Genomic DNA, 22,774 nt, shown 5'->3' on the forward strand with positions numbered 1-22,774 from the left:
AGACGCTTTCCAGCCCATTAAAAAGTATGCGGCAACCGGTTCCAAACGCCAGCCTTCAATGCATGATGCCATCCCTGTCTATAGTCCCACTACCACCGAGCTTTCGCTTTCCGCTCTTATCACCGCGCCACTCGGTCGCTGTTCTTGCCCACCGTGCTCGGGCTACCCAGGCCTTGGTCGTCGTCGGTATCCTCGCGCAGGCCCTTCTGCGCGTCGTCCTCGTCATCGCTCATGAGGCCCTCCAGCTCAAACTCCTCAGCGTCTCGTACTTGGCGGTTCTCCGCACGCCCATTCGCCACCGGTGCGTCCAGGTTGACTTTGCCATCCACGTTGGAGTTACGGTCGAAGAGGTGGATGAGCATGTTGGCGAACAGGAACACCAGGAAGGCAAAGGAGTATAGAATCAAGATGTAGGAAACGTGATCCAGTCCGGAGTTGGCGACGAGTACCATCTGCTCCTCGGTCGCACCCATGAAGAGGAATCCAGAGGCGTACAACAGCTGCGACAGACTTGTCAGAAACGTTCAAAGAGGGCCTTGGGGGTTAGCACTTACGAATACGGGAATGTACTGGAAGCTGTTGGTCTTGCGGCCGTCGGCGGACATGCCGCTGGCGTCCTTGACGACAAAGGCAATCTCAATGATGCGAGTGATGCCGGCGGCCATCAGCGTCTTGCCGAACATGGCGTGGGTCATGGCGCTGATGGGCAGCTCCTGGGGATGCGCCGACATGGCCCAGCCGGTCATGAAGAGAACGAAGCCGGGGATGAAGTTGCGCTGGGGGTTGCCATCGCGATCGCGGCTAAGCCAAACGCCTGCCAGGCCGGCGCACCACCAGATGATGCCCATGGTCGTGTGCTGCCAGTCGTTCCTAACCCATTCGGTACCCCAGCGGTGCTCGGTGAAGGTGTTGACGCAGCCCCACGCGGCAATGACAACGCTGTCGAAGAACTCCTGGGATCGTCCGGATCGTCGGAGCCACAGCTGCCCCACGACAAGCAGCAGGGTCAGGATGATGCCGTAAGCGATGAAAGCGCTTCCCATGATGAAGTGAGCCAGACATTGTCCCAGATGGTCGCCCTGGCAGAAACCCAGCGAAGTGATGCCTCCAAACAAGAATTGGACCCAGCCGAGGACGGGGAAGGCCTTTCCGAGAACTCCGTGGATGGGCTTGATGACCCTGCGAATCTTTCCGTTGAAGCCCTTCTCGAGATGCAATTTCAAGTAGATTCCGACGCCGACCTGGACGGCGAGCATCAACATCAACCATCCGGCGAAGCCCGAGTGAACGTTGCCGTGGACGAATTCTCTACCGCCGTGCATGTGGCCGAGGAAGTAACCGAGGATGGCGAGAGCGGTGCCGAGGACCTGTGTAGGAACATGCCAGCGATTCTTGGTGAGCTAGGTAGGGAGGAGAGGTCATGTTAGCAATCGCGCATACTTTTGGCGGAAGTGTCGGATATTGAGGTGAAGTGGCTTACTCCTAGCACCATGCCGACGGGGAAGATGACCCCGAAGGCCAGCATCATGATGAAGATGTGAATCCATAGTATCGTGTCGATGGGCTCTTGGGAGACTGTCTCGCCCTCCTGGATGTGGCTGACGCCGTGTTCGTGACCGAGAGCCATGGGGAGGGATGTGAGGATGACTGCAGCTGCTGCGGAGAGACGGATCGAAGATGGGATTCTGGAAGGCGGCGACGAGGCCGTAGAAAAGTGGTTGAGCGCCATGACTACTCCCGTACGGCGGCGGCTGGCTGCTACCAGCACGACCAGACCAGACCAGACCAAGCTTGTTTGGTAGGCACAGAGAGTGCTGCTGCTGCGGAAGGGCGTTTCGAAAGGCAGAGGCTCCCCTGTGCAAGTGAGAGGCCCTGGAGGCGGCTGGAGCCAGACGTGTCACAGACTTGGGCTTGGGGAGCGGGGCGGCGTCACGGCGTCGCAACGCAATTGGCGAGGTTCGGACGAGTGGTGGGTGTTTAGGGGTGGTGTCGGGCGGTCGTCTCGACTCTGTGGTGAAAGTATCGTACGGGCGAGGAGGTGGTTCGAGTGCCGCACCGCGCAGAGAGCGGGATGGAAGCCAAGCAAGAAGCGAGGCGAGTCGAGTTGAAGACTGTATCCGTCCGGTAGAACAAGCGAATGCCTACCACGGTATCTGTAATGTAATGGATGGATGGTACGTGGGGAAGACTCTTCGGTCGCGCTGACCAGGGGGCGGCCGGAGTCGCTATCTTTAGCTCGCTCGTTGGTCGCGGGAACCGTGTTGTTGTCGTCGGTGTTGTTGATCGTCGGAATTTGCGATGCGAAGGAGGAAGAAAGAAAAAACGGCGAGGCGGAGGAGAAAAGAAAAAAGACAAAGGAAGCAGTGAGGCTCGCCGCAGGCCGGAAGACGGCAAGGAGAGACAGCAGGACGGGAGTGCCGCTCTCTCTTTCTGAGGTGTCCTGGTGCTCCTTCTGTTCCTAGTGCTGGCTCAAATCAAACCAAAGTGGCTTTGCTGGGCGACACCCGGAGGCTTCGGTAACGCCCACATTGCCTGTGGAACTAGCGGGTGCAAGGTCACTTTTCATACACTTTTGTATGGAGCAGTACATTACTGCTGAGTGAGTGCGTGTGTGTGTGCTGTGGAAGGGGCGGATCGCTGGAGGGGGGAGGGGAGGCCTGATGCCGGGGGCGATTACGCAGACCGTAGCTGATGTATTCTCCCCGCCAGATCTGGCAAGGGAGGTACAAGCGACGCCTTTCTAGACTTTTTCTGTCTCTGCAGAATTATAGGTGACTCTCTGCAGCAACGCTCTGCAACTCGGTGTTCTTCTCAGCAAACCACATAAAGTACCATCTACTGCAGGCATCCTGCACCCTACACCTTTCCACCAGTTGAATCCTGCTGACCATACATAACAATCCCCCAGGTCACCTTACCTCCAGGTAGCACTTTGCAACGATCCATCCAGGAGGCCCCCCATTCGCCAGCCAAAACACCGAGCAGTGTCCCCCCGGTTTGACCCTCTCGGACCGGCTGCATCGGTACGTACCCCCCTGGCCCACGTTGCCTTCCCTTCGTGGCATAACCATAACCGCATTGAGTCCGTTTCCATTGGCCAAAGCTGTCCGTTCCCCGTCTTTTAAGCGGGGGCGCTGAGTAATGCCGTCATCGCCCAATCCCGTCGCAGATCCAGACGGTCGTCACCGGCAAAAACTGTTTGCCCAATTCTCCGTCTCCCGTTCTGCTGTCCACAGATACGTGTCGAGGAACGGGAACGCGTACAACGAAAAACACAGAAACACCGCCTCCGTTCTCACCGGCCCCTGCCAAGAACCCTCATTATTATTCCACATTGCCTGCGGATATTGCAAACTCAATCACAACACGCTAACCGCCCCAAAAGAAACCTGCTCGCCGCCCCGTTCTGTCCACTCCCTTATTATTCCCCAAGACTCCCAAGACGGCATCCCTATCCCTAGTGGCAAGCCGAGCAACTCAAGAAAAACAGCGCCTTGGCCCAAGGGAGCCAAGCTTGCCTTTTCTTGCCCATCATGACTTTACGAGCAAACGTCAATAAACGGTCTCACTGTCAATCGACCCCCTGACACGCCATAGCTTGCATTACCCGCACCGCCTGTCATACCGTCTTGTTCAACGGTTCTCATCCCATCTGCTTGCATTTTTGACAACATGCACAGAACGTAGGGGATCTCATGCAATCATAAACCGCTCGTCTCGCGGCATCTGCAATCGTCGCCTGCATCGAATGAACAGGGCTCGAGCGTGCTTTGCTGAGCATGCCTTGAGGCTGCACCTAGGCCTGCGCAAGTGTGAACCCTTACGAACACCTGGACGTGCCATTAATGCTGCCTCGCTTTCGAGAACTCTGCCATCAGACTCAGACTGGGTTATGGACCAGCGGTTCCTGCCTCAAGAGACTTAATCTGACATGACGGCCAAGCGACGGTGACGGTTCACAGCATGATAGGGTCCACGAACACCTGGTCTCAGCCGAGTCACCTTCTCTCGGGAGCGACGGATGTCATGCCCTCACAAAGGAACATGTCACCCACGATCAGGTGGTACCCTGCTTCACGGTCCGTTGTGTTACTGCTGCCCGAGTTTGGGAGGCTACCGGTTTGCGTGATATTGCATGATTATGCGATGACCAACCTTCCACCCAGACCACGTCCAAGAGGCATTTTCTGGTCATCATGAGCAGCATCACGATGCTTAGGAGGCATCCATCAAAGTATTACCAGATTCTTTCCATGGTGAGGCGCATACCTCCACAAATGGATGTGGCTAGGCTCAAAAAGTGGAAGATGCCCGAGAGGCTTGCTGGAGAGACGTTATTTGATTGAAGTGTGCTTTACGATGTTGAAATCACAATCAACCCAAAGTCGACCCATTGGCACCTCCATTGAGCTGCAATATTGCCATGGTAAGGTCATCAGAGTCCGCTTCATGTCACAGCCACGTCATTCATGTCCCCTTCGGAATGTCCCGTAGCACAGCTTCCGCAAGGAAATTAGAGGGAAACAGCAGCTTTGCCTCAAAGCCAATCTTTGCTACGCCGGAGATCTTTGCTTCCATCATTTCTCGAGTGCACTACTGTTATGCCATCCAGGAGAGCAGACAGAAGAAGCCTCGGCTTACTCTCCGGGATGTTCCAAAGTCCAACCAACTAGATGACAGGCAGTATAGCTTGAGAGTCTCTCGAGATGCATTCGTAATCACCGTGAATTCCTCAAATCGGCAGCAGCCTTTGCCTGTCTCGCGTTAACGAATGCAACGGCCAACTCTAACCAACTTTGCGTGACGTTAAGCTCAACGGCGCCAAAGTGCTAACCTCCCTGCCCTCCGGAGCCCACCGGCCGGCGCCGGCGCCGAAACCCCCACGGCAACGGAGCGATCCATCCAACCACGACGCCGGAAGCGTCTAGCGCGGGGTGGCTACACGAACCCTGCAGCTGCCACCATGCACCGTTCGTCTGGGAGGACCAAGAACCGTCGCATGCCTCGGCTTTGACGGACGATCACTAAACGATTACTCTACTATGGTACAAGCATATAATCACAAGTGAAGAGGCACGGCATGGCATGTCATTTCAGCTTTCTCTCATTACTCATTGGCGCGTCTCACTCGGGTATGCTATCTCAGACTCAGCCCTCAGAATATGGATATCTTGCAACATTCACGATTCTCTCTCATTATCAAATACTCATGACACCCTCTCACGCATCCGCTAGTAGGTATACCGGAATCCAGGCTGGGCACCCTCCTGCGATACAGTTAGCACAGAACTCACAACCTCAGGGTTCGCGGAGATACTCACGTCAGACGCCTCAAGCTCCTTCTCACCCCGATCCGCCTTGCCGTTCTGACGCTTAAAGTCAAGGCTCAGCAACCCCACGAGAATCATCGTCAACAAGCTGCACGCAATGCAGGCGTACATGCCGGGGCGGTAGTGCGGCTTGTCCTGCTCGCGGAAAAGCAAACTACCCGCGATACCGCCGATACCACCGAACGAAACCAGCGTCGCGCTACAGAAGGCGCGCTTCCACTGGCCGCGAATGTTGTTCGCCTGGTACGCCATGACGGCGGGGATGTTGGAGTTGGCGCCGGCGGTGGTGAGGAAGACGCCAAAGTAGCGCACTCCGGAGCTCGGGTGGAAGCCCATAATCGGGAGGCCGACGATGAGGAAGAGCATGTTGATGAGGATCACGGGGCCGCGGAACTTGTACTTGTCGCCGAGCCAGGCGGTGGCGTACATGACGATGCCGGCGAAGGCGTACGGGGGTGCGACTGCTCCACATTAGGCTTCATCTACCCGACGTTTTGGGAGAGGGGGACTTACTGAGACACTGCGCCTTGGCAACGCTGAAGCCCATATTGACCTGGAGGATGATGGGCAGGAAGTACGCCAGCGCATACGACACGGTGGTGGTGTTGAAGAAGATCATGGCGTAGGCCCAAATCTTCCAGTCGGTGCCAGCGCTGAGGAATCTCTTCAAGTTGAACGCAGGCATGTGCGCATCGCCACGGTCGCGGTTCACACGGGCAACAACCCAGGCACGCTCGCGCTCGCCGAGGAAGTTCCACGACTTGCGCTTGGAGTCGGGGAAATCGACCAGCAGCCAGTATCCGGCGATTCCGAGTGCGCAGGTCAAGACACCCTCGATGATGAAGATCCAGCGCCAGCCCGTGAGACCCTCGCGGCCGTTGAGCTGCATGAGGCCGTAGGCGAGAATGCCGGCGAAGGCGGAGGCGACGCAGCCGAGCAGGTAGAAGACGGAGTACCGCTTGCCAACCTCGTCTGGTTTTGTTGTCAGTTCAATCTCATCTCCAGTCTAGATGAGGGGTTGGGGGGACTCACATCTCGTGTACCATGTGCTGAGAAGATAGACGCAGGACGGGAAGAAACCAGCCTCCAGGACACCGAGCAGGATTCTGCACGCATAAAGGTGGGAGTAAGTACGCGCGAAACCCATGCCAATCATCACCGCACCCCAGAGCAGAGTGAGTCCGCCAAGGTGAAGTCTCGGGCCGATCTTGCGGACGATGATGGTCGAGGGCGGCTGGAAGATGATGTACGGAATGAAGAAGAGAAGCGAGGCAATGTTCTGCGCAGCCATGTCCGTTAGCAAACCGCACGCCAATCAGCACCGCGAGCTTCAATGTCAACTCACATATCGGTTCTCGAGCATGAGCTTCAACTCCACCGTCATGCCCGCAATGGCGGCCGCAGACAAGTTCGTGCGGTCCATCAGCGAGACGCAGTACATGGCGCCGACGGTCACGACGAGACGTCGGTCCACGCGGCGGATGATGGCGCGCTGCTCCTCCTTGGTGAAGCCGCCATCGATGTCGTCGGCGTCGTGCGAGCCGGTGACGGAGTTGGCGAGGTTGTCGGCGTGCTCGAAGCCGACCTTCTCGGGGTCCGAGCCGGCGTACGGGTCGGAGTGCTTGTGACTCATGTTGGCGACGCTTTCCCGTGAACGGATTGAGTTGGTGGTCTGGGAAAGGAAGATCAGGACCGGGAGTGGGCGGTCACGAATAAGTCGTCGACGGAGAAGACGCAGACGTGCAGCTGCGAGTTGAGCGTCTACCCAACCCAAGGGATGGAGGGGGGGAGGCTCTGGTCAGGCAAAGAGTCTGGAACCTGGGTTTGTCTGTACGTGTCGTGGGTGTTGCACAACAGAACTTGGGGCTCAGCGGGAATCCCGCTCGTTTTTGTGTTTTGGGGCCGTACGTGGGACAGGGAGGAGGCACGAGGAGGAGGGACAATCGTGGTTCGGAAGGCGGGAAAGGCCAGAAGGTTATTCAAACCAAAAGACAAAATCTTGGAGGGTGCACAGAGAGGAGAGGAGACAAGAGAGGGTAGCATCAGACGACACAACGTTGATAAGGAGATATATACTCCTCCATCAAAGACGACGGCAGAGTGAACACGACCCCAGCCCACAACTCCCGACCTCCCTTTTGAGGCTAACGAAATCCCCACGAAGCCATCCCAAACCGCTGGCGTCCCCTTGTTTCTCGTCTCTTCCCCAGGAAAAAAAGAGGATACCGCCCTCCGAAGCCAGCCCTCCGGCGTGCGTACGACAAGACACTTGGACCGCAGTTTGAGTCGCGAGATCCCCGCCTTCGTCCGGGGTGGGAGAGGGGGAACCCACCCTGGATGCTAGCTCTGGGGTGTGTTGCTGGCTGCGGGGGAACCAATCAAACTCAAAACAAGACAAGAAGATACCGAGGGTGGCGGCACCGGCGACCGACCCCGGGGGATGGAGGCATGTCACGATGCACGGCGAGGTGTGGCCGCATTAGGGCATAAGGAAGGATGGGCAAGAGGCAGAAGGAGGCAGAAGAGGATGTAGGGCATGCGGCGAATTACATACAGCACACAAACTGGCAAAGACATTCAGGGCCCAGAGAAAGACGCAGGATTAGAGCACGAAGAAAAGCAAGACACAGACAGAGACAGGCGGGCAATGTTCTCCCGGCAGAGACACTGCCCACGTTCCCAGAAGTCAATTGGCAATCTCCCACGTCCACAATCCAAAATCCCATGTCTTCCTGTCTCCTTCTCTTCAACAATCAATCAATCAGTCAGTTGACAATTACCTATGTGGAAAACCCCCGTCAACCCGGACCACCTGCAAACACAGAACAGACCAGTGTCAAATCCGGGGTACGAGGAGGGAGTGGGTTCGTCCCGGTCGCTGGCTGCGGGGTAAAACGCACGATGGGATGGGGGAGGGGGGAAATGATGGAGATGGATGGGGTTCGCCATGGGGTCAAGGTGGAGAGTCTGGAGCCTCCCTTGTCGACTCTCCCCTTCGTCTTACCTGGGTTCTCCCCCCTTTCCCTCTCTTTCTTTAGCCCACGCAACCGCTGCTTTCTCTTCCCGTATCAAGGATCATTAGATGGCGGAGAGAAATGGACTACGCGGCCAAGCCTAAGAAAAGAACCACACATTCGCAAAAGCCGGGGTAACGGGACCTGCCAACAGCCCAAAGCAGTTCGAGTGGTCCGAACAGCAAAGTCATGATTCGGCCGGTCGACTCGGTACTTTGCGCCGGGACGGCTTGGCGGGTATGCGATTGGACGGCCCGCCGGTCGATTGCCCGTTTCGGTGTTAGACGCGAAGCTCAGGCTAAGGCATGCAAGCCCACGCGATGAGACCCGAGAAGGTACTAAGCTGCCTAGCAATGTCGACGTGACACCTGGATATCTGTCTTGCCTTTCTGCTTGGCTTGCTTGCCTGCTTCGACACTACATGCGACCCCCGGGCGGAGTGGAAGAACAGGTTGCAGGAGTTGCGGGAGGAAGGGGGTGGGAGGGAAGATCGACGGAGCAGACAGGGCACCGAATGAGTGACACCCGGATTACGCATAGTATCCAGCAATGACTTGCCTGGTTCTCCATTCAAATGACAAAATCTGAGGGTCTCTCGCAGCAGTGACATAACTTATGGAGACGCATGGCCAAGATGGAACATCTGTCACCATGCATCTTGACCGTATCTTTTTGCCCATCTCTTCAGATGGCAGATCTGGCCCGGGCTGGAATGACCGGAAGAACAGCAGCAATGATGTGTGGAAATGGATTCCGCGTCGGACCCCGAGACTACTTCTCCATCTTCTACCTTACCTCGCTTCAATTACACTTTTTATCCGAGTTCAGAGGACCAACCGAGACCTTATCAAACCAGTCCGTCTCTTCAGCCATCGACCCTCGCCTGCCAATGGCGCCAAGATGGCCCTATTACCCTTGGCAGACCCAATTTCAACCCTCTTCCGCGCAGCTCTTCGTCAACGAGTCGTCGAATGCATCGAACGGCACGCCAGCGGACCAAAATCACGGTCCATTCCCGACGCAGCGGTCTTCGAGAGGCATGTCTCATGCGCAACACCCTAGCGCCAATCATTCCCCTAGGATATACCAGACACAGAAGACTCGAACAACATTTCCCACTACCGTGCCCGTGGTTCAGACATCGTGTCCAGTCTCCCTTGCGTTGGCACGTTGACAATACTCGAGTCTAGACTCCATACCGCTCGCTATCTGCGCCCTAATTACATGCCACGCTTCGTGCAGCCATCAACAAAACCCCCGGCGTCGTTGGCCACCGCACCGCCGCAACTCAGATCATGCACGATTCTGCCCTCACTCCGAATCAGAGAAGGATGCAGACACACCACCCTCCATCAGCCAGCCGCCGCTCATCACAGATCCCGCGCCAGAAGGAGCCAGCAGCTCTAGACCTGGCCGACCAACCCTTTCCCCTCACCCAACCTCGGCAACTTCAGCCCTTCTACGGCGTGTCATTGGGCGACGATCACCGTCTCCTGTATCCGATTGAATGATGCCTGAAGCTAATTTCAACGACACAAACTCCAATAACTGGGGAGATCTTCACCGCAGTGCCACGCGGTCGGGTCTTGGTAGCTCTGATCTCGAGATGCTTCCCACCACTTCGGAAGACCAACCAGAGTAGACTCGCAAGCTACGCCTAAAGCGTATAGTTCTGCCCAGCCCAGCCTCCATCGTGATCCTGCTTCAGGAGAGCTGTCCAGCCTCAGACTGAGTGTCTAGGTGTAACCTCTGCTGTAGAATACACACCGAATGGGCAAGGCTGCATTTCTGCGCCGCAGGTTGGCGCTGAAGGAACAGGGAATGACTGGAGGCAACCGAGGAAGGATCATCAGCTCTGATACGTACCTGAATAATGCAAACTGACGAACCAGAGCGCTTGGAATGCCCGAGCATCCTCGGTTGTTTTAGATGGCTTCAATGTGAGGGTCTCCAAGAGTTCCATCGAAATTCGCAACCCTTCGCCGTAGACTATCATTCTCTTCATGGTAAAAGTATTGTTCTCTAACTAAGATGACTCTACGATCACAAGTCTCAATTAGAGTTGATCGCAGCCAAATAACCACAACTCGTGGGCTGCTCTCTCAACTCTTGACGTTGATTTCCGACAGACGAAGACCCACTGCTAACTTTACAGGCCGAATTTCCCCAGAAATCTCTCTTTTGGCACGTCCTCCGCAAATGTCAACCGAATTTCCAACGAAGCGAAGCTATATTCGCGTATGGTTTAGCTTCAAAACGCACCGAAGTTCTCACACTACGATGGAACCAAACCTCGATTGCAAGCGCAAGCCGGCCTTCGAATGGGTATGCCTAAAGATGGGAACAGTATGCTGGACTAAATGATCTTCAAGTTTCTCCACTACATTCGGGTTCTACACTTCACTCGCCGGGCATCCTTGAATTGTATACTCTCGTTGCTATCATCGCCTCTATGGCTGTCATTCCGTACCTCACCTTTGTTTCAGGCACGCTCACTGCACAAGCAACAAGGCAGCTGAAGCTTCTCCAGAGTCATATCTTTAACCATCATGATCTCTTTCGTTGAAGTGCGAAGCTGAATTTCCCAACAGATGCAGCCTAGTAACTCCCAGATGAGTCAGCGCGGCACAGCCAAGAATACCCAATCAACGAATCCTGATCTCACGGCGGTCCCGACGTCGCCATGCCCCTCTTTCCGTCACCCGATACTCATGATGGAAGCCTGGAGCCTACAATATCAAAGATAAAGAACGAAAGGAGCTGCGAATACGATGCCGTTCATTGACAGACTGCCACTGCATATCGTTTCTAGCATCTTAGACCAGCTGAACACCATCGCAGAGCTTGGCAGCGCCATTCGAAGCCACCGCATGTTCTACAACTCTTTCAAATACAACGCTCAGACAGTATGTCGCAGCATCCTATCAAGCCAAATACCACCGGACTTGTTTCCGTACGCGAACGCACTCCTCGAATCGAATGTAGTCGACCCAAGCGACCATGATTCCGTCAAAGGTCTTCTTCTCCGACTGGAATCTCGCATCAACAACGGTTCCCAATCTTTCGAACGATTCCCCGTTACTGCGTATGCTGCTCTCAGCCGTGTTTTAGCAGCTATCGAAATACTGAGAGAGGATTTGGTCTCGGAGGCGCTTCCCCTGTTTATGAGTAGCTTCGAGGCAGACCATGCGTCAGGGGCATCGCAGCAGGAAATCTTCCGGCTCAATAGAGCTTTCATGAGATACCAGATCATGTGCAGTCTATTCTGCATCCCTTACGACGTGGGCAGTCGCCTTATTGATGAAGACATCACACGATACTTCTTCCACCCCTTTTCACCCTGGGTCAACGAGCAGATTCTCTGTGTATACAGGTATTTCGAACGAAAAGTCGCCGAGGGTTAGCAGCTTGAACTTTACCTAAGGGGTGCAGACTTGGACTGATCATGTTTACAGCCTACGATGATGTTGCCGCTCACGATGTGGACTGGGGCAAAGTGCCCGTTGAGTGGGACTGTGACGCCAACGTCTGCCCTATGATACAATGGAATGTGAGTTATCTCCCTTTTTCTTTGTTTTCTTTCGTAACTTTTGGATTGAGAAGTTCAGTGTACAAACATAATGTTCTAACTAAATTGCTTCGAATAGCTGGGTCGCGGTCTGCCCGTTCTCCTTTCAATCACCCGTGCCACAACCTTCGAAGAAAGACGCCAGCTTTTACCTATGCATCCTCCACACGCTTACAACATGTCGAATTTGCTTTTTCAGACGCTAGTTCACATGCTACCCGAGATCAGCCTTATGGAAGCCCTTAATCCCAACTTCTCGCAGAGCGTATTAGATAAGTGCACAGAAGCAAACTTTCAACGGCTGTGCCGGCCTTTAGATGGCCTGCAGGACGATATCTCCTCAACACCCTACTTACTGTGGCGAGCCGTGCACAGCGAAGAGAGTGTGTCTTTGGTATCAGTCGATTGGGAACTTCACAAGAACCATTGGGACTGCGCCTGTTTTGTCTGGGATGTCGAGAAGCCACAGAGACGCGCTGTCTTCCAAGAACGATCGAATAATATCTCCGATATGGAGCCCTTCTTCCCCCGTCTTCAATCGTTTTGGAATCACGACGATAGGCTACGCTCAGAGAAGGAAAGGTGGCACATTTCTCTAGCCGGTGGGCAAGGATACTGGTCATCTATGACCAAGGACTTTAGCGGAATCACAGGATTGCGCAAAGATCAACAGGACGACTTGCTGAAGAGGTTCAATGATTGGGAGGAGAAAGGCATTGGCCACAAATGGCATCACGGGTAAGTTTGTCATAGCTCGCGATGTGTCTGAGACGCGGCGAACTTAGGTACTTGGGTTCTGAATTAACTTGCTCTTGCATTATGGATATGTATGAGTCTCGCTATCTGGGTGGATACTTCTGTCTAACCGGGCGGATGCTTGTTTTGCTAGGTCCAATAAGTTATTGTCTATTGATAATTGATTACTTCTATACTACCTATTGTGCCTGTCTCGCTGTCGTCGCTGTCGTCGCTGTCATCCCTTTTCCTATCGTTGTCGCTATCGTCTTCATTATTGTCCTTGTCATTGTCGATGCTTACTATTCGCCCGGATAGCAAAACTCCCATGCATAGAAGCCTCTAGAGGCCCAAACTCAATCATGAGTCCGGCCGGATATCACCGCAGCTTTTCATATATCCCAGCTATCTCGCTTGTAATCATATCCATGTGGGATCGGTCTTTGGCATCTATAACAAGCATCTTTTGCTCGATGATGTCCAAGAATTCAGAGATCGCAGTTGTGCAACGACCGTTGCGTCTCAGCCTATCCAACCACTGAAACGGACACTGTTAGTCACATAATCTGGATTGGGCTTTGGGGAGACTTACTTCGGAGACACTTGACTTCAGTTTCGCATGCCTCCATCTCCGTCCGGCGGATTCGGTTTGCAAAATAACGAAGTAGTTATCCTCTAGCACCTCAGGCAAGCAAACATCCTCGAACTCATAGTAATCATTTGTCCTTGCGTCTTCGAACTCCACGAACCCTTCCATCCCTTCCATATACCACGTGAAGAACTCGATATAAACACAACCCAGGCTCCAAACATCATAAGTTGGAGTTATGGGCTCGTGCAAGTCGAACTCTGGGGCTCGATATGTTGGGGTACAGCCGTCAATGCGCGACACAAGTGATTTGGTGGCCGCCGAGTGATACCTAGTGAGTCCAAGGTCGGAAACCACAAGAAGATTGCGGTCGTCTCCGTATGATGAGAACCAGAGAATGTTGTTTGGCTTTATATCTCCGTGGCGACCCCAGCTACTGTACGCGTCTCTTTCCGAGTCTGACATAGAGCATCTCTCGCTCTTTTGTAAGCGAGATAGTCCGTGGATCAATGCGATTGCGTTAGCGATGCCCCAACATTGTTCAATCGCCCACTTTTCTCTTGTTAGGGAAGGCTCAAGATGAACTAATGGATTCTGCCAGAACTCCATCAGGTTGCCATCTGCCCATTCAAATACAAGATAAAGTCTTCCTCGATATTGGTAGGTGAACAAAAGTTTGATCAGATGCTTCTCTTGCTTCACGTATGCACCGGACCTTTCCAGAGCTTTTAGTTCCTGTTTATAGCTCAACCGGTCAACGGCATCGACTTCTTTGACCGCAAAGTAGATAGATCCATCTGATGACTGGCAATTATTAGCCTATGATAGGGCACGGGAGCCTGAAAGTTTGGGACGTACCCTGGTTTCCTTAAAATTGTGGTGACTGGGGTGCATGAGCAACCGATATATGACTCCGTTTCCGCCATTGGTTTTAAGCTCATGTTCCTTCCAAGGGAGCCTGATATCAGACTCGAAATCGTACGAGTTAATTCCAAAGCCCGTGCCAATGTCGAAAAACGGGACGAAAAAGACATTTTGGTAATTATGAAACTGATCAATATGAAATCTTTCCCAACTGTGAAATAACGTTTCATTATGTTGAGAAGCGCGGTCGACGAACACCCTGTTGTCTTTCTCGGTGTATTGGATAGGTAGGTGACCGTCACATAGGTTCTCTTCAATGAAGGCATCGATGTGGTCTAGTTGACCCATATGAATGAGTATTGCGAGGATCCGTCGCCGTCCGATTATCCGACTACCATCTGTTTCTGCTGGGCACTTCTGTTCGCATTGAGTGATTCGTAGTACTTTCTCCTCCAGATCTCCTTCGACTAACTCTGGAAACTTCTCTTGCATTAACTTCGTGATGTTCACGACTGTGAAGATCTCCTCAAAAGAGTCAATCGGCAAGTACTGCTCCCTCTTCTCCGCATGCATCTGATTCCACTCCAATCTGTCTCTAATCCTTTGGCGGATGTAACCTTCGATCGGAAGTCTTATGCCGTCATCTTCGCCGTCGTCGCTGGTAACTGAACTTTGAGAACTTTGCGTGGCGCTGATACCCAGATCTCGTACAGGTGAGACGGAACGACTGCCTGATGTGATCGAGGAGCGTCTGCTTCTCAGAATGTTATCTGAACCCTCGTAGGATGTCTCTATGTCTCCTGTGAAGTAGTTGTTTTGCCATGGAAGACTTATCCTTGTGGGCGTGTTGTAGGCGGAATCAGTTGGAGACAGGACTATCGCCGGATTGGAATGGTTCCCAGACGACAGGGATATGGACGAGTTTCTTTCGCGAAATCGGATAGACAAAGGTCTTTGCAAAGATTCTGTCGCTGAACTCCCGCCAGTATATCGTACTTCGTAATCCTGCGTATCATTGGATTGCAGAGCCATTTTGTCCTAATATTCATAGTCAGCCTTGATCGTGGGCTGGAAGAACCTTGCCTCGTTGTGCAAGAAGGCTCTGAAGATTAAAGACTTGACGGAAGATGTGACTAACCTCGGAGGCGGCCGACATTGAATGGTTAGTCTGTTGTGACACCAGGTGATAGATGCCCGGTACTTGTCCAGGAGATTCGCATTTTAGGTAAGTTTGGGAGAAACCGCGTTGATTTCTAAAAAGTCATCGAGAACGGACAAACACTTTCGCTTGGGTTCCCGGAGTGTAATTGAAGGATGGTTCTGGTTCGAGGCTACTTGGGGCTCCAAACCGATTGTCAGTAATGCACCTCGCCCCATACCTCCTAGCACGTGTTACGAGTTGATGAAGAGAGAGCCTTGTGTCAGCCCCCGAACTTGATGGTCTTTAGCCTCATCTTCGGTGTCTCAAATAATACCGAATGTACCTCAACAAATAATATTTGTTTATTATTGGTGACCTAGCGGCTTGGTACAGATCTTGGACACAACCTCGCGCGTCATCTGGGTCATGTGCGACTGCACCATCGATTGATTTAAGCCCGACATTACGCAACAAATCAGCCGATTTAAGATGCACTGCCCCTCTTCCGAGACCAGCCGAGGTAAACGAGCCTGTGGAGATGTATATCATTGAAATCTGACTGCCAAGGGTTGCCTTGTCTTGGATGCCTCGTTGCTTCGATCCCGCATTCGGAAGAGGTCCTTCATCGTTCAGGAATGCGATCGGGGATTCAATTTTGTGTCGGAATTTGCATTGAAGAAAGAAATCTGACGAGCATTCTTCTTTTAGGCCTCCTCTTAAATACGAAATGTTGCCTATGCCTGAGATGTGCTCAATCGCGAATAACCAACGCCCACGTTCTGGCCCCCCTTAACGAAAGTGATCTGCGTACGCGTGCACTCCGCCTGTGGAACTCTCCCCGCCCGGGGCAACGAAAGTCTTGTTATCTCCAGAATACCTTTTCTGGTATTAATCGTTTCTTTTGGTTTTTATTATCATTACTTTTGTGTTGGGGATCTGGCTTTACGGATATTGACAACGACGACGACGATGACAATGACGACAACGACGATGACGATGACAACGAGGACGGTGATGGCTCATACTGCCTTTGGACATGTGCAGTTGGGATTACGCCTCAAGTTTTGCCACCCTAGTCATCTTCAGAATATTCTCAGCCAAGCCGACATCTTCGAGCCTTTGACGGTAATCTTGTGACTCGAGGATTTTCGAAGTCTGCTCTCCTGGTCCTGGAGTTTGGGTTGTTTTTCCTGTGGACTATCGCGGGGTCTGATTAGTAAAACGCTTGCAGAACGCATTTCTAGGGTCGTACCAAGTGGTCCACTTGCTCGGTCCCCGGCTCTTGCTTGACATAGATGATATAGATGTTTCTTTTCAGAAATATCTTGAACTTATTGTCTCCATAAGAATAGGAAAGAAATCTGGACAAGTCTCGCGGGCGTATGCGGTCGTGATGCTCCGTTAAAACCTTGACATGTTGATCCTGCCGGACGAACTCAAGGTCTGGCTGTGATATCGCGAACATAGTCGAAAATGCCAAGTGGAAACAAAGGAAATAAAATGGTACTTTTTATCGTAGCGGTGGGATTGTTTCATGCGCGAAAACTCACCGGCGACGGAGTTATTATAAGACCTTGCGAAATCAACATTACGAAGTCAGTCGTCCAGACATACCAATGCCGCGGTTGATAAGGCTTATTGGTCTTAGTTCAGCCAGCGGCAGTGACGTATGACTGGTTGGATGCATGCAACTCTTCGGTGAGTGAAGATGGCTGTGTCAAAGTAGTGGCGTATTGCACTTCCACAGCCTGATTGTGTCTTGCCGAAATTAGAAAAATGCCTCACATGCAACCAGCTCCAAGACAGATTAGGCATCCTGTAGGCTGACTGCTGTTCTGTTGCCTTCTGAACTTGCGACCCACAGAGGCGACCTTACCATCCCGCCACCTCCAACGATGGACCGTCGATCTAAAGCATCTTGTCCGCTAGAGACCGACAACAACCTGGTAATAGGTTCCCGAGAACATATTTCATCCTACGAAATCTTGGGCGAATGGCTCGGGTGCTTATTAACGCGAAGACTTCGCCAACGTCGTTCCTTCTATGCGCCCTTGGTTTTCATAACCTTTCCCAAATGCCATCTAATATCCCGCGCTTTGATTCGGCATTGTACTTTTCCAGACTGGTATTAAGTATCTCTCCTATCAGACAGTCACTGCTTGGCAGTTTCAGTGGCATTGGTGGTATGCCACGCTTGACGTGTATGAGCCTTCCCCTCACCGATTTGTGCCTCAGAAACAACGCCGCAGATTAAGTACTTAATCTCAAGCTGAAAGCCAGGGCGCACAGTATCTCAGAGGCTTCCTAAACGCCAAAAATACAATCAAGAGTTTTGCTATTCGTGCGGACCATTACTGGCGGTTTCAACCTAGGTACGCGGTAGTTGTATATCTATTGTTGTTGTTGTTTCTGTTTTTGTCGGCGTCGGCGTCGGCGTCGTCGTCGTCGTCGTCGTCGTCGTCGTCGTCGTCGTCGTTGCTAGTTTCGTTGTCGCAGCCATTACTATCGTTCATCGTCATCTTCAAGATTGTTTTTACTATCAATCAATTAATTTCTTATCAGTTATCCTATTCGCCCAGATAACAAAATTTACAGCAACACTGATACTTTTCTACCAGCCTCACGCAAAATCGAGAAACGTCTCTCCCGATTGAAATTTCATTATTCACTACTATTTTCAAGTGGTATGTTAGAGACGATGAGTGAGATCCAGTACACATGTGATGAGCTAGGAGAGGAGATCGACGCCAGGTTTGAGTTCAACCACGAGAGACAGAAGTTTCTACCTCGCAACAGGCTATACGAAATGGTCATGTATGAAAAATTAGATGGAGCATTGAAAGACGCTGTCGTCCAGGATGCGCCGGAACTACTTGAATTTGCCGCCAGACTTGCTCAAAAGACCTTTCTCATTCTCGTCTTGATGTCAACATTTAAAGACAAGAAGGTATACTTGTTAAGAGAGCTGATGGCGAATGGGTTTACGGATGAATGGTTACCTGTTGAATTCGTTGTTGATCGAAAGTCACGGCGATGGACACTTTCCTCGATCAAATCCCCGGAAGGCTCAACAGGTCTTCTCTCACCAGAATGGACCCGTACCGTGCGCGACGCTTTCGAACGATATCAGTGGCAACTTGCGGTGCCATTCTTCGACACGACTGCGGGGTTCTACTTCAACTTTCCTCCAGGCACGATTATGCCTTACATGACGGCTCCTCTCAAGCCCCAGGGTAGGGGGTTCTTCGGTGAAGTCTCTTGCTACGAGATGCACGCCGCGCACATACGCCTTCCTGGATCAAGTGCGGTAAGTTAGCCTTTTAACCACTCTCTCAAAAATTGATACTAAGTAGTGGTAGAGTACCGGAAAGCTTCCAATAAAACTTGCTGTGAAGAAGGCAAATGACAACGCAGATCTCGCCAAATTCTTTAGAAAGGAAACCAAGAACCTCGATGCGCTCAAGAATAACACGACCCCAAATCTAATTAAGCCTATAGCTGCTTACGAAATCAACGGAGACAAGTGCTTACTTTTCCCCTGGGCGGAGGGAGGTAGCCTGAGCAACTGCTGGAGATGTTGGAAGGCTGGTCCCCTCGATCCAGACGGGATGAAGTGGATCGTCAGTCAATTCAGGGGTATCTTCTTTGCCCTCGGCCAGCTGCACAACTCCAACTGCCGACATGGCGACTTGAAACCCGACAACATACTATGGTTCAAGGATGCACGAAATAAAGGCGAGCTTCAGATTGCTGATCTCGGCCTAGCCACATTTCACCAACTGGACGCTGACACCAGGAAGAGAGAGGAGCTCGTCATTCAAACCACGACACCAACGGGCACTCGTCGCTACCAGGCCCCAGAAACGGATGGAGAGCAGTATCATCGTAGCAATCCGCCTCGCTCAAGATCATATGACATGTGGTCAATGGGCTGTGTCATGTTCGAGTTGCTCATATGGCTGGCATACGGTAACGACGATGTTGAAACTTTTCAACGAAGCACGCCCGACTTCTTTTGGGAACGGGTCTCCAGTTCCACAACTTTGACCAAGACATACCGCATAAATCCGGTTGTGAAACAATGCATTGGTATTATGAGAAAAGATTGCCCACGCAACACGGTTTATGGAGACCTTTTTGATCTTATCAGTCGTCAACTTTTAGTCTTTAATCCATCAAATGATCAAATTCCGTCCGAGGCACACCGTTTGACCGCCCACGAGGCAGAGGCACTCCTTGACGATATCAGCAAGCGATTGGAAGATCCGTGGTACATTCCATTGCGGTCGTCCAGGTGTCCTCGGCTCCAACGCAATGGTGGGCTCTTTCCATCAGATCAGCGACCCCGAAACAAGGCGGATTATCAAGAAGTAAGAGCAAGCTAGCCTTGATTTACACCCAAAAAAGTTCTTGAGACTGACAAGGGACCTTGAAGTATGTAGGTAAAGTCTTAGTGGATGGCTTGCGCAAATGACCACTGCTAACTATCACCTTTCTTTCCTCCCACGTAGAACATAGTAAGTACCAATAACTGCGCAACGCGCCAGCTTGCCTCCAAGAACCCAAGTACCCTTTCTAACCAACTCTAGATCGTAAGCGTTGCCTTTCCGAAGTCTAGGCAAGATACCGGCCAGCTAATGTGCACCAGCTAGAAAGCGAGTTCAACGATGTATGGGATTCGACCCCAGATAAGGACCTTGCAGCGGAAATTTCTAAGACCACTCTTTGGCGTCAGTTGCAGCCAAGCCGGGGTGGCGACACGAGGTTATGCAATCGATGCACCGCGATGAAGATGTCCTTTTCAGCTGGACCTTGGGCATTTCAACAGGGATGTGGACTATGCAATCTCGTCCGCCAGGCTCTTCAACGGGCATACATGCCGCTGTTGTCAAGACTACAATTTCAGCGCGGTACAATACGCGTAGAGAATGGCTCGGATCTGCTCTCGATTTACAAACCGCCAGGTATTTGAATGTTCCGCATAGTCCATCACATGATCCAATTATTGACGATGGAATCAGGAAGTACCTCCCGAGGCGAGGCGCAGGAAGGCCTACCGATGCTCCCCACTCAGGCAAGTCCTGAACAGTTCACCCTGTTGAGCGAGTGGATCAGGTCATGCGATTCCGATGCGTCTCACGAGGTATGCCGCCGCAGCAAGTATCGCGATGTCACTAGTTTGCCGACACGTCTCATTGACGTACGCGATGGACTTCGCCTTGTGCCATCCGATTCAGTGCCAGTTTCTGATTACGTTGCTCTGAGTCACTGCTGGGGGAAACTCGAGAAACATCAAAGGTTTTGCCTCTACAAAGACAATATCAGCCAACTGCAGAGATCGATCCAGTTTGAGCGGCTCCCCCAGAATTTCAAAGACGCTGTAACCGTTACCCGAGGCCTTGGGGTCAGATATCTCTGGATCGACTCTATTTGTATCGTTCAGGACGATGCGCAAGACTGGGAAGTGGAGTCTTCCAAGATGGAAGAAGTCTTCAGCTCCGCATATGTGACCATAAGCGCAGTGTCCGCCAAATCATCCCTAGACGGGTTCTTGGGAGAAAGACCCTCGCGGGCCTGTGTTCAGGTTCAGGCGGATGGCAAGCAGCCTCTTTATGTGTGCCCAGCCATCGATGACTTCCACCGGGATGTCGAACTCGGAGAGATCAGCAAGCGCGGCTGGGTGTTCCAGGAAAGAGCGCTTTCACGCCGCACTATTTACTACACCTTGACACAGGTGTATTGGGAGTGCGGAGCAGGCGTCCGCTGCGAGACTTTGAGGCGTCTCTACAAGTGAGTTCCACCGGTAGAGATGATGGACAATTTACTAACTATGTGCGTTTAGCTCCAAGGCCGCATTCCTCGGCGACGCAAACTTCCCCCATTCAGCGCTCAACCATTACAAGGATGGCCGGCAGATGCTAATCCAGGACTTATACGAGCGTTACTCTGCTCTGGACTTTTCGTATGCATCAGACCGAGCAGTCGCTATACTGGGTCTTCAAAAGCGATTGGCAAGAGCCTTCGAAACTCGGGCAACATATGGACTGTTTGCGATATACCTGCATCGCGGGCTCCTCTGGAGGCGAGATCAAGCCGAGCCAATGAAAAGCATTGCACAGCCATCAGGCCGCTACGTGCCGAGCTGGTCATGGTTCTCCAAGATAGGCGCTATCAGGTACATGGATCTTAAGTTCGACAGTGTCAAATGGACAAATGACATTGAAAGTCCCTTCATCGGCGAGGCGTCCGGAGGTTCAATGGGCTTTACCGGCATGAGGACTGCCAGCGGTTCTCCAGTTGTACGCGTCCTGGCCAAGGATTTGAAGCTCTCAAAAGCTGAGCTTTTGAAGAGCGCCATATTTGACGATGGGGACGATTTCGAGGTTCATGAACTGTTATTTGCTGTCATTGGCTGTGACAAAGATGAGAATAGCATGGAGGTACAGATTTCACACGGTCTGATCATACGGAAGCTCATAGAAAACTTGGATCAACGTACTCAGGGCACATACGAAAGGGTGGGAGTAGCATCTTTGAGGCCAAGTCAGATCATGGACAGCGAATCATGGGTAAAGGTTTGCTAGGTTGTCAGGTATTCTCGTTGATGTGAATTGAACGTTGGATAGCCTTCAAAAGAAGGAAAGATATTCTTTAAGAACCCCACCCAAGCCTTGGATCACCCCCAACCTCGAATCAACAGCAAAACTCAGCGTTTTATACTACTTATAACTCTATAAGTATTAGTAATTAAATTATATAAAAAATACTATAATTCTTAGAAAACTTAGGAGAGTTTATTTATATATTATATTATTACGTAATACTATAAATAAAGAGCTTTATTATAAGTTATAGAAATTTATATAAAACTTATAATTAAATATACTAAATATAATATATATTATAAATAAGTATTATATTTAATTAATATAGTATATAAAGTACTAATAATATATATAGTTACTAATTTTAGATCTATATATAAAGTTTTATATAGACTTCTATAGTATTAAGGATTTACTAGTAATTACTAATAAATCCTTAACATTTTATTCTATTTTCTAAATAATATTTAGTAAATAGAAATATATCTAAAAAAAATAAAAAGAATAAATATATAGCTTTATATAGTACTTAGTTACTATATATAATTTTAATATAATTATTATACCTATGTTTATAGAGATATAGTACTTAGAAAAAGTAGTGTTTTAGCTGTTTTATATGCACGTGCGCTGATCCGAGGTTGGGGGTGATCCGAGGCTTGGGTGGGGTTCTTATAATGTCCTAGCATCTTCGACGCCAATTTTACGACGGATAATTAATAGTTTGTTCCAGTCTATGAATGCGCTGTTCTGCATTACGCTGAAGTCTGAGACCGTATGCCGTGCGGTTCACTCTGGTCAATGGAGACAACAGCAGTCTATTCTAGAGACCGCCTCATTCTCCTGTGTCTGCGTACATTTCACGTATATTTCATTACTCCTATCGTCCTCGATAGTATAGGTGATAATAATAACAATAATAACAGCG

At 51.2% G+C, this 22,774-nt stretch overlaps 3 protein-coding genes across 3 annotated transcripts; 1 reads left to right on the top strand and 2 right to left on the bottom strand.

Annotated features, from left to right (window-relative positions):
• Positions 1-119: 119 nt before the first annotated feature.
• On the bottom strand, positions 120-1,729 carry YTP1 (the record flags this gene model as incomplete). Its single annotated transcript, XM_036639551.1, has 3 exons — positions 120-500; positions 555-1,400; positions 1,481-1,729. 3 exons carry the CDS (start codon positions 1,727-1,729, stop codon positions 120-122), a joined length of 1,476 nt encoding a protein of 491 aa, XP_036494124.1.
• Positions 1,730-5,231: 3,502 nt separating this feature from the next.
• CGCS363_v007703 (putative transporter) lies at positions 5,232-6,963 on the bottom strand (the record flags this gene model as incomplete). Its single annotated transcript, XM_036639552.1, has 5 exons — positions 5,232-5,267; positions 5,322-5,791; positions 5,844-6,302; positions 6,363-6,609; positions 6,676-6,963. 5 exons carry the CDS (start codon positions 6,961-6,963, stop codon positions 5,232-5,234), a joined length of 1,500 nt encoding a protein of 499 aa, XP_036494125.1.
• A 4,152-nt stretch (positions 6,964-11,115) lies between these two features.
• On the top strand, positions 11,116-12,654 carry CGCS363_v007704 (uncharacterized protein; the record flags this gene model as incomplete). Its single annotated transcript, XM_036639553.1, has 3 exons — positions 11,116-11,743; positions 11,800-11,894; positions 11,992-12,654. 3 exons carry the CDS (start codon positions 11,116-11,118, stop codon positions 12,652-12,654), a joined length of 1,386 nt encoding a protein of 461 aa, XP_036494118.1.
• Between the last annotated feature and the right edge of the window lie 10,120 nt (positions 12,655-22,774).

Source organism: Colletotrichum siamense (assembly GCF_013390195.1).
Source record: "Colletotrichum siamense strain Cg363 chromosome Unknown KSG_Cg363_contig05, whole genome shotgun sequence".
NCBI classification, from domain to species: Eukaryota; Fungi; Ascomycota; class Sordariomycetes; order Glomerellales; family Glomerellaceae; genus Colletotrichum; species Colletotrichum siamense.